The sequence below is a fragment of the Myotis yumanensis genome, unplaced genomic scaffold (genome assembly GCF_028538775.1).
Source record: "Myotis yumanensis isolate MYYU_CA2020_CCGP unplaced genomic scaffold, mMyoYum1.0.hap1 SCAF_7, whole genome shotgun sequence".
NCBI lineage: Eukaryota > Metazoa > Chordata > Mammalia > Chiroptera > Vespertilionidae > Myotis > Myotis yumanensis.
The window spans coordinates 36,626,715-36,644,402 of NW_027223758.1; the positions used below are offsets into that span (position 1 = coordinate 36,626,715).

General features: G+C 47.5%; 1 protein-coding gene across 7 annotated transcripts in view; it reads left to right on the forward strand.

The window, feature by feature from the left end:
• CEP250 (centrosomal protein 250) overlaps window positions 1-17,688 on the forward strand; it is a 47,822-nt gene that overhangs the window by 16,750 nt on the left and 13,384 nt on the right. For 5 of the 7 annotated variants that reach the window (XM_070420203.1, XM_070420202.1, XM_070420204.1 and 2 more), the window contains 11 exons: window positions 150-294; window positions 1,074-1,220; window positions 2,529-2,759; window positions 3,519-3,712; window positions 3,937-4,064; window positions 4,701-4,870; window positions 12,737-12,904; window positions 13,295-13,429; window positions 14,707-14,850; window positions 15,736-15,869; window positions 17,273-17,411. In XM_070420203.1, coding sequence (XP_070276304.1) covers window positions 150-294; window positions 1,074-1,220; window positions 2,529-2,759; window positions 3,519-3,712; window positions 3,937-4,064; window positions 4,701-4,870; window positions 12,737-12,904; window positions 13,295-13,429; window positions 14,707-14,850; window positions 15,736-15,869; window positions 17,273-17,411 — 1,735 coding nt within the window. Of the gene's footprint in view, window positions 1-149; window positions 295-1,073; window positions 1,221-2,525; window positions 2,760-3,518; window positions 3,713-3,936; window positions 4,065-4,700; window positions 4,871-12,736; window positions 12,905-13,294; window positions 13,430-14,706; window positions 14,851-15,735; window positions 15,870-17,272; window positions 17,412-17,688 lie in introns of those variants that run through there. The other 2 variants (XM_070420206.1, XM_070420208.1) reach the window with 2 other exon arrangements.

A 17,688-nucleotide genomic window follows, 5' to 3' on the forward strand; every position in this document is an offset into this window, starting at 1 on the left:
CCTTTTTGTCACTTTATGTCTTGGAGATCTTATCATTTATTAGAGACCTTCAGTTTTTTTGCATAGCAAAGGTAATTATATTCCTGTTACCTTTTATCACATGGCCACTCCGTAAGACTTCCTCTAGCCCCATCTCCTTCCCACCTTAGTCAGGAGATGCTGGCCGGCCTGGAAGCGAAGCAGTCAGAATCACTCAGTGAACTGATCACTCTTCGGGAAAACCTGGAGTCAAGTCGCCTGGAAGGGGAATTGCTGAGGCAAGAGCAAACCGAAGTGACCGCAGCGTTGGCAAGGGTGCGTAGGCCTCCCCCTCACCTCATTCTTCACCCTGCAAGCCAGATTCTTTATATTTTTTGCCTCAATCACTAGTCTGTGCTTTTGGGTTCTTTCCTTGCCAATATACTCTCTATCTCAGAGTTAGAATGGTTTTCTGAAGTATAAATATGTCAGTCTCTTTTCTAAAACAATTTAATGCCTTCCTAGCTCCTTGGATCTGCATTCAAAGCCCTTTGCCATCTGCCTCAAACTGTTTCTAGCCTCCCCTTCATTCCAAATCCCTGTCCTAGCTCCTCATATGCCTTTACTCCTGCCACAAAGCATGAATTGCAATTTCAGTTCCACCATGTTCTTTCATGACTCTAATACTTCATGACTCTAATTCTTTCATGACTCTAACTGCTTCTTTCCTCCCCTTTTAACCACAAACTGTTCCTTATCTCAGTATCCAACTTAATGGTCAGCTCTTCTCCAAGCATATTTGATTCTCCCAAACTGAAGCGGTGCTTTCTTTGGGTTCCCAAAGCACTTTGGCTTACATTGTCTATGATGTCATTCCAGTTGTAGTTGTTTACAACCCGCTGTCTGTGCCTCTATACTGTGAGCTCCTCTTACTCCTCAGTGAATGAAGAAATGAATGAATGAATGAATGAATGGAAAACTTGGTTAGACTGTAAGGGAAGGAATGGAGTGTTAACTAATCTCTGCAAGGAAAGCAGCAGGTGTTGGGGATGTGAGCTGTGAGCTGTTGCAGGAAAACTGGAAGTAGGAAACCCTTTGACTCTCTTTGTTTTTAGGCCGAACAGTCCATTGCAGAGCTGTCGAGTTCTGAGAACAGCCTGAAGGCTGAAGTAGCTGATCTTCGGGCTGCAGCTGCCAAGCTCAGCGCCTTAAACGAGGCTTTGGCCTTAGATAAAGTCGCGCTGAACCAGCAGCTTCTCCAGGTGAGGGAAGCTTTTTCTGATAAATGGAGTAGGGCTGGGCCCAACTGAGGGTAAGCCAGTGACAGAAGCAGCTGTTGCCCATGACAAGGAAGAGTCCTTAAATGGATCAGCTCAAGGCAGATCAGCTCCCAAATGTAATCCTGAAATGAGCAGAAAGAGCATTTATGGTGCAGAGAGCAGACTATAAGGACTGGGCTTAGCCTTTAAACTACTCCTTTCCCTCACCTACAGCAGAACCGCCTTTGGGCTTTAGGGTAAAATCACCAGGGCGGGGAAAGAGGCCCGTGCCCTCAGGAAGGAAGGCTAGGTTTTTATTTATTTAATTTATTTTTATTAGCATAACAATTTATTAGCAAACAAATGAAATGACACCTCTAGATCTCAACCCATATAGGATCTTAAATAATAAACATCACAAACACAGGAAGATTAGGGTTTCTTAAAATTGTTGGTAGTATTACAGATGTCTCCCGATTCCTCCCCATTGTCCCCTTCCACCCAGCCCCACCCCACCCAGGCCTTCACTACATTATTGTATGTGTCTATGGGCTATGCATACATGCATATATGTTTTTGGTTAATCTCTCCCCTTCCCCCCTCCCCTGTTCCCTTCAGATCTGTCAGTTTTTTCCACGAATCCATGTCTTTTTTTTTTTTTTTTTAAATATATTTTATTGATTTTTTAAAGAGAGGAAGGGAGAGAGATAGAGAGTTAGAAACATCGATCAGCTGCCTCCTGCACATCTCCCACTGGGGATGTGCCCGCAACCCAGGTACATGCCCTTGACCGGAATCGAACCTGGGACCTTTCAGTCCGCAGGCCGATGCTCTATCCACTGAGCCAAACCGGTTTCGGCACGAATCCATGTCTTTGGACCCATTTTGTTCATCAGTTTATTTTGTTCATTCAGGAAGACTAGGTTTTTATTCCTGTTGCATAAGATACCAGCAATCACCAGAAAAGGATTTGCTGAAGAGCCTAAGTCTCAAAGCATCTTCTGTATGGGTTACAAATTTAGCATGTCTCTTTACTACCTGTTCCCTTGAGCCCCAGAAATCTTTGATGTTTTCTTATTCTGAATTTTTTGAGAATAATATTTTGCCTTTTTATCTCTATCCCAAGCATCAGTCCATCTAATACCTGGAATATAGGCACTAGATCAAATGAATGCATTGTCTCCCTCTCTTATAAGCACTCCTGTGTTCATCTTTGGAGATTAGAGTCATATCTCACTTGGATTTCTGTCTCAGTACTTGATCGCTAAACTAACCACTTGTCTTTGATGCCTTTCCCTTGTTGGTCAGTAGTTAGAACAGGAGAACCAGTCTGTGTGCAGCAGAATGGAGGCCGCAGAGCAGGCGAGAAACACTTTGCAGGTGGGCCTGGCAGAGGTGGAGAGGAGCAGGGAAGCCCTGTGGGAAAAGAACACTCACCTGGAGGCCCAGCTGCAGAAAGCGGAGGAGACGGGGGCTCAGCTGCAGGCAGATCTCAGGGGCATCCAAGAAGAGAAGGAAGAACTTCAAGAGAAACTAAGCGAGGTAAGAAGACAAAATGCATACCGTCACATTAAGGTATAATACATGCTCACTGCAAAACACTACAGAGATGATTGAGAAAGTGATAAAGTCTTACTTCCTAGAAATGACCAGTGTTACTAGTTTGGGGTATATCTTCCAATTTTTAAAAAGAATTCCTGTAGGAATCCTTCAGTGATTCCCCACACTCCCCCCACTCCCCCCGCCACCCCTGTTTGAATTAGGTGCCTCTCCTGTATGCTCTGGTAGTACCTTGTGCACATTTCAAACACCACACCTTCATACTATATAATAATTGTCTGTTTCCCTGTCTCCACCATCAGAGCACAAGCTCCTTGAAGGCAAGACTATATCTTATTTGTTTTTGTTCCTCCAGCTTATAGTACAGTGTCTAACACATATCAGGGGCTCAACGTTTTTTCTGAACCAATGACCTGCCTCAAAGGTCATCTTTCTCCTCCACCACACTTCTCATTGCCATAATAATTACACATAATCTCCCTTCTCAGAGCCCCTTTCTTAGGGCACTGATCACTTTCTTCCTGGTATTATGCATGTGTCTTCTCCTTAAGACTAAAAGCTCCTCTTTAGAGGTAGGTCTCTTGCAGCCCTAGCACAGGGTCTTGCGCGAAGGAGAGCATGCTTCCTGTCTGTGGGCTTGATGGGTTGATAGAGAAATACATTAATGCTACTTGGTATGAATGGGCAACTCTGGAGAGAATCATGCCCGTGCTCTGAACCTCACCACTGTCTTCCCCTCAGGCATGTCACCAGCAGGAGGCAGCCTCAGCTCAGCTGGAGCAGCTACATCAGGAAGCAAAGCGACAAGAAGAAGTGCTGGCCCGGGAAGTTCAGGAGAAGGAGGCCCTAGTTCGGGAGAAGGCAGCTCTAGAGGTGCGGTTGCAGGCTGGGGAGCGGGACCGGCAGGACCTCTCTGATCAACTACTGGGGCTCAGGTAGGACCCAGACCCAGTTCAGCCAAGGGCAGAAAGAGCTTTTCAAGGCAAAGGGTAGCCAAGCTAAGTTCCCTGCCCAAAGTGTATGGGTTCTATATGAGTTATGAATTTGTGATTGCCCCCCTAACTTCTTCAAGTAGCCAGTACTTACAACCCAACTCCTCTTTAAGGAAGGGTAACGGGCTTGATGGGTAAGAACTCTTTCTGATTCCTGAACCTGACAGCTCAGCCAAGGAGTTCCTGGAGAGCAGTCTGTTTGAGGCCCAACAACAAAATTCTCTGATAGAGGTCACCAAGGGGCAGCTGGAGGTCCAGATTCAAACTATCACTCAAGCCAAGGAAGTAATCCAAGGTGAGAACCCAAATGGAATGGCCACACATGGGGATGTTGAAAGCTGGGAAGGCAGAGGGAAGCTGTTAGAGGTCCTTCTCTAGCCAGGTTCAGGGCTTCTGGGATGGGAGTTGCTCAGAGGTATAGGAGGAGGAGTTTTGTGTGTGTTTTTAATTGATTTTTTAAAAAGAAAGATAAGGGAGAGAGAGATAGAAGCATCGATGAGAGAGAAACATCAATCAGCTCCTCCTGCACAGCCCCACCAGAAATTGAGCCCACAACTCGGGCATGTGCCCTGACCAGGAATTGAACTGGCAACCTCTCGGTGAATGGGTCTATGCTCAACCACTGAGCAACACTGGCCCAGAGGGAAGAGGAGTTTTCAGTTTTTTTATAATATATTTTTTTAAATATATTTTTATTGATTTCAGAGAGAGAAACATCAATGATGAGAGAGAATCATTGATCAGCTGCCTCCTGCAAGCCCCCTACTGGGGATTGAGCCCACAACTCAGGCATGTGCCCTTGACTGAAATTGAATCCGGGCCGTAGGCTGTTGCTCTATCCACTGAGCCAAACCAGCTCGGGCGGGAAGAGGAGGTTTTAAAAGGAGGAGGGCAGAGGCTCAGAGATCAGATCCTGTCCCTTGCATCTTAGGGGAAGTAAGGTGCTTGAAGCTGGAACTGGACACTGAACGGAACCGGGCAGAGCAGGAGCGGGATACAGCAGCCAGACAGCTTGCCCAGGCTGAGCAAGAGGGGCAGACTGCCCTGCAGCAGCTGAATTCAGCCCATGAGGAGGAGGTGAACCGGCTCCAGGAGAAATTGGTAGGTGGTGGATGTGGCTAGGGGATGGGAGAGGCCTCCCTTCAGGGAGTGTCCATCTGCTAACTCTAGGTCCAGATATTACTGCTTATAAGAGTGAAATATGTATAAGACTAGCCTGGTTACCAAGGTACCAACTCCTGCTTCCAGCTCTTTTTTTTTTTAAATTTTGTTTTTCAAGTATAGTTTACAGTCACTATTATTTTGTACTAGAGGCCTGGTGCACGAATTTGTGCACTGGTGGGGTCCCTCGGCCTGGCCTGTGGGGATCGGGCCAAAACCGGCAGTCCAACATCCCCTGAGGGGTCCTGGATTGTGAGAGGGTGCAGGCCAGGCTGAGGGACCCCACCGGTGCACAAATCCATGCACCAGGCCTCTAGTATGCATATAAGGTCTTTGGTTAATCTCTTCCCGCCCTCCCCCCTTCCCCCTTCCCTCTGAGATTCATCAGTCTGTTCCATGTTCCCATGCCTGCAGTTTCTGCTCCTGTGTTGAGCGTCTGCCCTCTGGTGGTCAGTGCATGTCATAGCTACTAGTCGAGTAGTCAGATGGTTGCTTGGGCTTTCAGTCTGCAGGCCGACGCTCTATCCACTGAGCCAAACCGGTTTGGCAGCTTGGGCTTTTATATATATAAACTAGAGGCCTGGTGCACAAAAATTTGTGCACTCGGGGGAGAGGGGGGTCCCCCAGCCCGGCCTGTGCCCTCTCGCAGTCTGGGATTCCTCGGGAGATAACGACCTGCTGGCTTAGGCCTGCTCCCGGGTGGCAGAGGGCACGCTCAATCCCTAGGTGCAGCCCCTGGTCAGGCTCAGAGCAGGGCCGATTGGGGAATTGGGGTGCTGCCCCCTGTCATGCACAGAGCAGGGTGGATCGGGAGGTTGCGATGCCACCCTCAGTCATGCTCAGGTTAGGGCCGATTGGGGGTTGGGGCACCGCCCCCTGTCACACACAGAGTAGGGCCGATTGGGGGGTTGGGGAGCTCCCCCCTGTCATGCACAGAGCAGGGTCGATTGGGGGGTTGGGGCACCGCCCCCTGTCACACACAGAGTAGGGCCGATTGGGGGTTGGGGCGCTGCCCCCTGTCACGCACAGAGTAGGGCCGATTGGGGGGTTGGGGCACCGCCCCCTGTCACACACAGAGCAGGGTCGATCAGGGGGTTGGGGAGCTCCCCCCTGTCATGCACAGAGCAGGGCCGATCAGGGGGTTGAGGAGCTCCCCCCTGTCACTCACAGAGTAGGGCCGGTAGGGGAGTTAGGGCATCGCCCCCTGTCACACACAGAGCAGGGCGGATCAGGGGGTTGGGGCGCTGCACCCTGTCACACTCAGGGCAGGGCCAATGGGGAGGTTATGGCTCTATCCTGTCACACACAGAGCAAGGCCCGTGGAGGGGGGTTGGGGCGCCAACCTCTATCACCCACAGAGCAGGGCCGATCAGGGGGTTGGGGCACCGCCACTGTCACACTCAGGGCAGGGCTGATGGAGAGGTTATGGCTCTACCCTGTCACACACAGAGCAGGGCCCGTGGGGGGGAGGGGGGCTGGGTTGGGGCGCCGCACCCTGTCACACACAGAGCAGGGCCGATCAGGAGGTTGGGGCGCTGCACCCTGTCACACACAGAGCCGCAGGGCGATCAGGGGATTGGGGAGCTCCCCCCTGTCACACACAGAGCCGCAGGGCGATCAGGGGGTTGGGGAGCTCCCCCATATCAGGCACAGAGCAGGGCTGATCAGGGGGTTGTGGCCCCGCCCCCTGTCACTCACAGAGCCGCAGGGCGATCAGGGGTTTTGGGCGCTGCTCCCTGTCACGCTGATCCCGGTGCCGGGAGCCTCGCTGCTCCGCTGATCCCAGTGCCGGGAGGCATATTACCCTTTTACTATATAGGATAGAAGCCTGGTGCATGGGTGGGGGCCAGCTGGTTTGCCCTGAAGGGTGTCCTGGATCAGGGTGGGGGTCCCCACTGGGGTGCCTGGCCAGTCTGGGTGAGGGGCTGAGGGCCGTTTTCAGGCTGGCGGGTGACTGAAGCTCCCAACTGCTCCTTTTTTTCTTTTTCTTTTTTCTATTCTGGGCCAGCTTTAGGTCTGAGGCCTCGCTGCTGAAAGCAGGTTTCTGGCCTTTACCTTCTGTATTTGATACAATGTTGCAGTCCAGCTGGCTGAAGCCTGGCTGACTGAAAGCCGGTTTCTAGGGTTTTGTTTAGCTTCTATATTTGCAACATAGTTGCTTAGAGTTGCAGCTGAGAGACCGGCAATTCAGGCGGGGAACGTTGGAGTTCGCCATCACTGGAGCAAGCAAGCCTCCCTGTTCGCTTCAGTGCATGGCTGCTGGCCGCCATCTTGGCTGACAGTTAATTTGCATAAGGATATGCTGATTAGCCAATGGGAAGGGTAGCGGTCGTACGCTAATTACCATGTTTCTCTTTTATTAGTGTAGATTACTTTCAGGCATATAGTGGTTAGGCAATCATATATTTCACAGTGTGTTCCCCCCATATTTCCAGTACCCACCTGGCACCATGCATAGTTATTACAACTTTAGTGACTATATTCATATGCTATACTTTACATCCCCTTAACTATTTTGTAGCTACCAACGTGTGTATATATATATATATTTTTTTTCTTTTTAATTGATTTCAGAGAGGAAAGGAGAGGGAGAGAGAGACAGAAACATCGTTGATGAGAGAATCATTGATCGGCTGCCTCCTGCACACTCCCTACTGGGAATCGAGCCCACAACCCAGGCATATGCCCTCAACTGGAATCAAACCTGAGACCCTTCAGTCGCAGGTCGACGCTCTATCCACTGAGGCAAACCGGTTAGGGCCCAATATGTACTTCTTAATTCCTTCACCTTTTTTATCCAAATTCTCAACCTCCCTCCCCTTTGGCATCCATTAGTCTGTATCTATGAGTCTATTTCTATTTTGTGTGCTCGTTGATTTTGTTCTTTAGATTCCACATATAAGTGAAAACATATGGTATTTGTCCTTCTCTGACTAACTTATTTCACTTAGCCTAATCCCCTCTAGTTCATCCATACTCTTGCAGATGGTGAAATTGCACTCTTTTTTATGGCCAAGTAATATTCTATTGTATGTATTTACCACAACCTTTAATTCACTTGTCTGTTTTGGGGCACTTGGGTTGCTTCCATATCTTGCCTATTGTAAATACTGCTGCAATGAACATACGGGTGCATATATTCTTTCGAATTAGTCTTTTGGGTTTCTTTGGTCTAGCTTCTAGATCTTAAATAAATAATATGTAAAAAACACTTAAGAACAGTTCCTGACATATAGTGAGCTCTTTATTATTATATGCTAGCTATTATCATTGTTGCAATATGTACAGAGAATTAAATGTGGATTCTGGGATTTAGAATTGGCCCCAGGATGGAAAGGGAGCAGAGGAATGCCTTGGACACATTCTTGTCCAATTCAAAACTATTTTTCTTTTGTCTTTTAATTATATAATTTAGTCCATTTTCTATTATTGTGATTATAGGTATATATTTGGATTTATTTCCACCATCTTATGCTATTTGTCCTGCCTTTTTATGTCTTTTGTGGAGGAGAGATCACCTTTCTTAACTTCTTTTAGAGCAGGGGTCCTCAAACTTTTTAAACAGGGACCAGTTCACTGTTCCTCAGACCATTGGAGGGCCGGACTATAGTTTAAAAAAAAACTATGATTTGACCCTGTGATCCCACTACTAGGAATATATCCCAAGAAACCAGAAACACCTATCAGAAAGGATATATGTAACCAGATGTTCATAGCAGCACAATTCACCATAGCTAAGATCTGGAAACAGCCTAAGTGCCCATCAGTAGATGAATGGATTAGAAAACTGTGGTACAACTACACGATGGAATACTATGCTGCTGTTAAAAAGAAGGAACTCCTACCATTTGCAACATCATGGATGGAACTGGAGAGCATTATGCTAAGTGAAACAAGCCAGTCAATGAAGGAAAAATACCACATGATCTCACTCATTCATGGATAATAAAGACCATTACAAACTTTTGAACAATAATAGATACAGAGGCAGAGCTGCCTCAAACTGATTGTCAAACTGCAGTGGGAAGGCCAGAGAGAGTTGGGGGGCAGGAGGGAGGGGAGTAAGAGATCAACCGAAGGACTTGTATGCATGCATATAAGCATAACTAATGGACATAAGACACTGGGGGGTAAGGGAGGGTAGGGGTTTGTCAAGGGGGGGGGGGCGGGAAAAGGACACTTATGTAATACCCTTTGTAATACTTTAAGCGAAAAATAAAAAATTAAAAAATAAATAAATAAATAAATAAAAATAAAATAAAAAATAAAAAAATAAAAAAAAACTATGAACAAATTCCTATGCACACTGCACATATCTTATTTTGAAGTAAAAAAGCAAAACGGGAACAAATACAATATTTGTATTTGCATGTGGCCCATGGGCCGTACTTTGAGGACCCCTGTTTTAGAGGATTAAATTGGATGAGTAAGTTGTAGTCTTTTCTTACCTCTTTTTCTCTCTACTGCTTTGGATGATATGTACTGTATTTTTTATTCTTTTAGTTGTTTCCTTAAATACGTATTTATTTTTGATTAATCCTCACTGGAGGATATATTTCCATTGGTTTTTTATTTACTTACTAGAGGTCCGATGCACGAAATTTGTGCATGGGTAGGGTCCCTAGGCCTGGCCGATCAGGGCCAATCTGTGGGGCGACCAGCGGGGTAATCGGGGGCGGGCTCCTGCGTTGAGGACTACCCCCTGGTGGTCAATACACATCATAGCGACTGGTCATTCCACTAGTTGTTCTGCTGTTCAGTCAATTTGCATATTAGGCTTTTATTATATAGGATTTATTTTTAGAGAGAATGGAAGGGAGTGGGAGGGGAGAGAGAGAGAGAGAAAGAGAGAAACCTCGATGTGAGAGAGACACATTGATTGGTTGCCTCTCCCATGTGTCCCAACGGGGCAACTGGGGTCGGGGATGGAACCTGCAACCCAGGCACCTGCCCTTGACCGAGAATCAAACCCATGACCTTCCAGTATGCTGGCTGATGCTCTAAACACTGAGCCACATTGGCCAGGGCTAGTTGTTTCCTTTAATATTTTAAAACTAGAGGCTCGGTGCACAAAAATTTGTGCACTCGGGGGGGGTCCCTCAGCCAGGCCTGTGCCCTCTCCCAGTCTGGGACCCTTCGGGGGATGTCCACCTTCTGGCTTAGGCCCGCTCCCTGGGGGGGATCAGGCCTAAGCTGGCAGTCAGACATCCCTCTGGCAGCCCAGGAGCCCTCGGGGGATGTCCACTTGCCAGCGGGAAGCAGGCCTAAGCTGCAGTTGGACATCCTTAGCGCTACTGAGGAGGCAGGAGAGGCTCCCACCACCACCGCTGTACTGGCAGCCGTCAGCCTGGCTTGTGGCTGAGCAGAGCTCCCCCTGTGGGAGCGCACTGACCACCAGGGGGCAGCTCCTGCATTGAGCGTCTGCCCCCTGGTGGTCAGTGTGTCATAGTGACCAGTCATTCCCAGTCGTTCTGCTGTTAGGGTCAATTTGCATATTACCCTTTTATTATATAGGATATATACTTAAAATCTCAAGTGGGGTCAAACATATGGTAACAGAAGGAAATTAGACTTTGGGTGGTGAGCATACAATAGAGTACACAGATAACGAATTATAATGTACCCCTGAAATTTATATAGTTATTAACCAATGTTACCTCAATAAATTTAATTTTTTTTAAAACCTTAGATTAAGCCCAGCTGGCGTGGCTGTGGTTGAGTGTTGACCTATGAACCAGGAGGTCACGGTTCAATTTCCAGTTAGGGCATATGCCTGGGTTGCAGGCTCCATCCTCAGTGTGGGGCATGCAGGAAGCAACTGATCAATGATTCTCTCTCATTGATGTTTCTATCTCTCTCTCCCTCTCCCTTCCTCTTTGAAATCAGTAAAAAAATATTTTTTTAAAAGCAAACAAAAGAAACACCTTAGGTTAATCAGTATATTTACTTTTTTCCTGAGTGACATAGGAGCATTCAGAATATTTCACCTTCATTCACTCCTCTCAACCTATGTACAATTTTTTAAAAAATATATTTTAATTGATTTCAGAGAGGATGGGAGAGGGAGAGAGAGATAGAAACATCAATGATGAGAGAGAATCATTGATTGGCTGCCTCCTGAACGCCCCCCACTGGGAATCAAGACCGCAACCCTGGCATGTGCCCTTAACTGGAATCAAATCTGGGACCCTTCAGTCTGCAGGCCAATGCTCTATCGACTACACCAAACCAGGTAGGGCCCTATGTACAATTTTATTCATGATGCTGCTGATGATAGATATTAAATTTTAAATACTTTCTGGATACAAAGCACCATTTAAAGTGTTTTACATGGCCCAGCCAGTGTGGCTTAGTGGTTGAGCATTGACCTATGAACCAGGAGGTCACGGTTGAATCCCAGTCAGGATAAATGCCTGGGTTGTGGGCTCAATCCCCAGTAGGTAGTATACTAGATGCAGCCAATCAATGATTCTCTCTCATCATTGATGTTTCTCTCTCTCCCTTTCCTTTCCTCTCTGAAATCAATTTAAAAAATCTATCTATCTATCTATATAAAATATTAAAAAATAAAATAAAGTGCTTTACACACTTATTTTTTTTCTATAAATTTGTAGTTTTGTTGTTGTTTTTTTAATCCTCACCCAAGGATATTTTACCCATTGATTTTTAGACAGAGGAGGGAGAGAGAACATCGATGTGAGAGAGACTCATCAATTGGTTGCTTGGTTGCCTCCCCCATGCACCAGGACCGGAGCCAGGGATTAAATCTGCAACCTAGGTGTGTGCCTTTGACTGGAAATTGAATCTGTGACCCTTTGGTGAGCAGTGAGCAGGCCAACACTAACCATGGAGCCACTTCAGCCAGGGCTACACGACTTATCTTAATCCTCTAAACCAGTGGTTCTCAACCTTTGGGTCGCCAACCTATGGTCGCGACCCCTTTGGGGGTTGAACGACCCTTTCACAGGGGTCGCCTAAGACCATCGGAAAACACATATATAATTACATATTGTTTTTGTGATTAATCACTATGCTTTAATTATGTTCAATTTGTAACAATGAAAATACATCCTGCTAATTTTATGGTTGGGGGTCACTACAACATGAGGATCTGTATTAAAGGGTCGCGGCATTAGGAAGGTTGAGAATCACTGCTCTAACAATCCTAGGAGGGAGGACACTGTTGTTATCACCATTTTTCAAGATGAGGAAACTGAGACACTGAGATGTGATAGACTTTAACTGAGGTCACACTAGTAGTGTTGGACTAAAGACTAATCCAGGCAGCCTGGCTCCAGAGCCCTTCACTAACGGAGGGTGCTGGGTTAGTCTGGGAGATCAGGGAAGGCTTTGGTGACAGGTGGACCTCTGGGAGGACCGATGCCGCGTCCTAGTGCTCTTGTATAATGCAGGGACACCCTCGTTCAGCTCGGCCTGACTTTTTGGAAGGCGAACTGCCTCCCTGAACAGGGGAGAGTGGGCAGCAGAGAGCGAGTCTGCCACCTCAGTTCCTTGTTACAGCCAAGAGCCATGATGTGGTTGCTTTAAAATAATGCATACTCGTAACTTATATTAGGGATAACTACACTTTAGAAAGTACTTTTATGTGTGGTACCATTTGATTTTTTTTATAAATCTCATTTGATTCTCATAAAGTTTGGTGAGATAGGGAAGGCACAGATGAGGGAACGGGCTTTGAGCAGTACCAGGTCATACAGCTGGTGAGCAGTGGACTTACTCTCATCTAGTTCTTCTGCCACCTCTCCTCACCCATTTGGTTCTAACAGTGTTCCTTTGTATGACCAGGAGAAAGAGTGCTCCCGGCACCAGCAGGAACTGGATAAGGCTCTGGAGACCCTAGAGAGGGAGAAAATGGAGCTAGAAATGAGGCTGAGGGAGCAGCAGGCAGAGACCGAGGCTCTTCGGACCCAGAAGGAAGAAGAACGGGCCAAGGCCGAGAGCGCCCTGTGCCAGGTGGGAGGCTGGATGTCCAGCCTGCGGCTCCCCTGCCTGTGAACACTTCCTTTTCCACTCCCCAGAGCAGTACCGCAGGGGCTTCTAGAAGAGAGTGTCGCCACCCACTCGCTGCGAGTGAGCTGGGTGACAAGCAGCATTAACTGCAGGGCCGGCAGTATGTCATACTTCCTGCGGGAGGGCTGACGTTTACCACATCCTGTCAGCTTGAAAACTAGTGGCAATCTTTGCACTTCCTGGTTCTCAGTCAGTAGGTCCAGTCCTTCCTTTGCCCTCAGCCCCCACCCCATTTGCCGGAAGAGCAATCGAATAGCTGGAATATGCTGGTGGCCTAGTGGCTGAGCATGGTGACCTCGATCCAACAAGCCCTGCACTCCTGTCCCTGCACAGATGCAGCTCGAAACAGAGAAGGAGAGGGTGTCCCTCCTGGAGACACTGCTGCAGACCCAGAAGGAACTGGCAGATGCCAGCCAGCAACTGGAACGGCTGAGGCAGGACATGAAGGTTCAGAAGTTAAAGGAGCAGGTATGGAGGGTGGTCCTGGGCAGGGAAGAAAGGGGAACATTGATTCACTCATGCAGCATTGGCCAGGTCTTTGGCACTTCGGGTCAGGCCCTGTGCTGGGTGGTAACATACGGCCAGCATCACGTATGGGTGTGGCGCCCAGTGAACATGACAGACATGGTCCCTGCCCTCAAGGAGCTTACTTTCCAGTAGCAGAGACAGACCAGGAGGAGCAGACACAAAGTAAAAGAGATAATTGCAGGTTGTGATACGTGCTGTAAAGGAAATGCATAAGGTGATATAATTGAGACTGATTCAAAAGTGGCCACTTTGGGCAAGGAGGTCAGGGAGGACCTCAAGGAGAAAGTAACATTTGAGCTGAGACATGAGGTTTAAAAGCCCCGTGAACAATAGGGATGAACCTTGGGAACATGCTGAGTGAAAGAGCCAGTCACAAGAGGCCATACAGTGTATGATTCCATTGATAGGAAATGTCCACAATAGGCCAACCTACAGAGACAGGAAGTAGATGCGTGGTTGGAAGTGAGAATAAGGGATAGCGGGTACAGTTTCTTCTGGGTGATGACAATGTTCTAATATTGATTGTAGTAGTAGTTGTAAAACTCTGTAAATGCGCTGAAAACGTTGAATTTTACGCTTTAAATGGGTGAATTGTGTGGCATCTGAACTATGTCTCGGTAAAACTGTTAAAAAGCAAAGAAGCCAGCGATTTGAAGAGTAGATTAGGCAGAGGAAATAGGCGCCATAAGGGCCCTGGGACAGACAGCAAAGGGCGTGGGGAGTTCCAGGACAGAAAGGAGGCGGCGTGGCTGCAGCATGATAAGCTCAGGGTGAGTGGAAAGATAGGCAGGAGCCCTTTGTCAGCCATGGCAGGAGCCTGGATTTGTTCAAGGGCAATGGGAAAATGTTGGTGCTTAGGAAGCAGAGAAGGACATAATTTAATGTGTGTGTGTGGGCGGGGGGGTATGAAGTAGAAATAGGGCTGTGCAACGGGAGGTTGTTGTGATGGTCTGACTAAGGGACTGCTGCCAATTCAGGGACCCTGACCGAGAACTCCTGGGTGAGCCAGTGCACTTTGTGAGGGAGGAGAGGGAATAGGAGGTGAGGAGTTGAGGTGGCAGGGCATGACAGACACAAGGTAGATTGCTGGGTCCTGCTTTAGCTTTTGCTACCCCAACTAAAAAATCAGTATTTATATGCTATTGATTTCTACGGCGTGAATTTCAAGGCCCCTGTGAAAGCTTTCCTCTTCTCACAGCTGTCTTCTCCCTTTGCAGGAGACCATTGGAATGCTGCAGACCCAGCTCCGGGAGGCTCGGCGGGAGCTGGAGCAGGCATCCCAGCAGCACAGAGATGACTTCACCGCCCTCCGAGGAGAGAGCAGCTCCCTGCTACAGGATAAGATAGACCTGCAGAAGCAGGTCCCTCCTCCTCTCTCCCAGCCCCACTCCCTCCTGCAGGACAAGGGGAACCTTGGGAGCTTGGGAGGAGAAGGTTAGGCCGAAGTGCTGAGTGGAAGATGGAAGGGTACTCAGAGCTGAGCACGGGCCCCTTGAGCTCTGGGTGGTAATCTTCCTGTGATGACTACAGAACTTAGATATTCTCAGGCAGCACCACTGTCAGTTGTTCTTTTTGTCTTCCCTCCTGGTTCATAGGTTGACACTCAACCACTGAACCACACCAGCCAGACCAAATTGCTTTTTTTGTTTTTAAATATGTTTTATTGATTTTTTTACAGAGAGGAAGGGAGAGGGATAGAGAGTTAGAAACATTGATGAGAGAGAAGCCTCGATCAGCTGCCTCCTGCACACCCCCTACTGGGGATGTGCCCGCAACCAAGGTACATGCCCTTGACCGGAATCGAACCTGGGACCCTTCAGTCCGCAGGCCGACACTCTATCCACTGAGCCAAACCGGTTAGGGCCCAAATTGCTTTTTTTATTCTGATTACTTTTCCTTCTCAAAATCCTATATCAGATGGTGTTCTGATTGTTCATTTTAAAAAATACAATCACTATACACTTGCCCATCACTTTGCCTTTGGGTGTAGTTATATTCAGCAAAGATTTTTATTTGTGCCTGTCTTTATTTAGCATATGTGAGGCTGGGAGACAGGTGACTAAGCTGAATGGTGTTTGGGGAGGAGGATAGTTAAGAAGAGTATGTAAAGATTGATTGGTGGAACCTCCAGAGCACTGGAAATGAGCTGATGATTAAGGTAAACCTTGAAGGACCATGAAGCTGTAGGCGAGAAGCATCCTCCCTCTGGGCCCCTGCCCTTGGTCCTCATGCCTTTAACTTTTCAGGTGGAGGATTTGAAGTCTCAGCTGGTTTCCAAGGATGACTTCCGGAGGCTGGTGGAGCAGGAGATTGAGGAGAAGCGGAGAGAGGCCCAGGAATGTAGCCGAATTCAGAAAGAGTTGGAGAGAGACAAAGCCAGGTAGGCTAGACAAGCCACGAAGCTGGCTTTTGCCTATCTCGCTCCAGTGGTCACTGGGAAGTTGACAGTTTTTTGCTCAGGTCATCTAGCCTTTCATGTCTCCAGCTGTGGGCTGTACAAGTAGCCAAGGGGTTAGGACACAGACCCTGTCTTCCAAGCCTACACTTCATTTACTTAGTAAATATTTAGACAAATGCATATGTACCAGGCACCATGCCAGGGGTCAGGATACAGTGATAAACAAGACAGTATGGTCCCCATTTCAACAGAATTTATAATTTTGTAGGGAAGACATTAATCAAATAACCCCCAAAATAAATTATTGCAGATTATGTTCCATGATGTGGAGGAAAGAAACAGGATGCTGAAATAGAAATGGGGCAGGCTGGGGAGGGAGATCTACTTTAGATGTTAGGGAAGTCCTTCCTCCACTGCAGGGTGAAATGGAGCCACCATGCAAAGGGTGGGAGAGTTCTATGCAGTAGGGATAGAAGTCACATGCAGTGGCTCTGGGGCAGGTCAAAGCTGGGAGTATTTGGGGAACTTGAAGGTGCAGCATGACTGGAGCCTGGTGACTGAGGAGAGAGTGACTTGAGGTAGACAAGTCCATGTCATTCAGGATTTCGTAGGTCACAGGAAGGAGTTTGTAGCTATTTTAGGTTTGGTAGAAAATCATTGCAGGGTGTTAAGCCAGCAACTCAACATAATCCAATTTATGATTAGTAGAAGGGATAGTGATGACACAAAACATCAGGAATGAGGTCCGATCACCCAGAATGAAAAGCGGCATGTATTCTCAGGGCTGTAGGAGGTTGTAGAGGGACAAATCCTTTTGTGAACGACTCTAGAGGCAGGAAGACAAGTTAGGAGACTAGTACGGTTGTCTAGATGAGAGATACTAAAGCTGAACCAGGATAGGGGAGTGGAATGGGGAGGAGTGAAGGGGTTTAGAGGACATTTAGGAAATTGGAATCAGTTATATGTAGTCATAGATTAGGTATATGTAGGATGAAGGGAGAACTGTAATATGATCAAGGCTTCTAAGTTGGGGTACTAGGTGGATGGAGGTGCCATTCATTCACTGAACTAGGGAACATAATAGGGGTGGTTGAGGAGGTGCAGAGGGGATAGAGCAGATTGGACATGTTGAATTTTAGGTATGATATAGATATTTCTGGAATTTCCCAGAGAAGAATAAACTATGAAGTTGAAATTGGGTATCATATGCGAGAAGTATTTAGGAGCACTCAGTAAGTGCTCAATAAATAGAAGTTTTTATTGTTACACTGTAATCATTATCAATACTATCTCCATTTTGATTAAATGTTTAGAACAGTCAGATGAGAAGGTAGTTCTTCATTCCCTGAGAGGATGGCTTAGCCCTCTGACCCCTCTCTTTTCAGCCTGACTCTGTCTCTAGTGGAAAAGGAACAGAGACTCCTTGTTTTAGAAGAAGCTGACTCTGTTCGACAACAGGAGCTGCGTTCCCTGCACCAGGATCTGCAGGAAGCCCAGGGAAGGCAGAAAGAGCTCAGTGCCCAGGTACTTCCCACCAGTGATGGGCCCCATTCCCTGGTGGAAGCCTGCCCCTGGAGTGGGAGATGATTGCTCAGAGTTGGTTCATGAAGAGGACCTTTCTCTTTCCTTATTACAGGGCATGCAGCCCTGGCAGGAGGAGGAAGCCAGGACTGGGCAGGATGGGGGTTGGAACCTGACATAGAGTTTGACCACCTGTGGCGAACCTGATGACCCAGAACATTGTTCCTAAAGGGCAGAGCTCATGCAGGCCTAGTTCATTCAAGCATGGCTACTCCCTAGT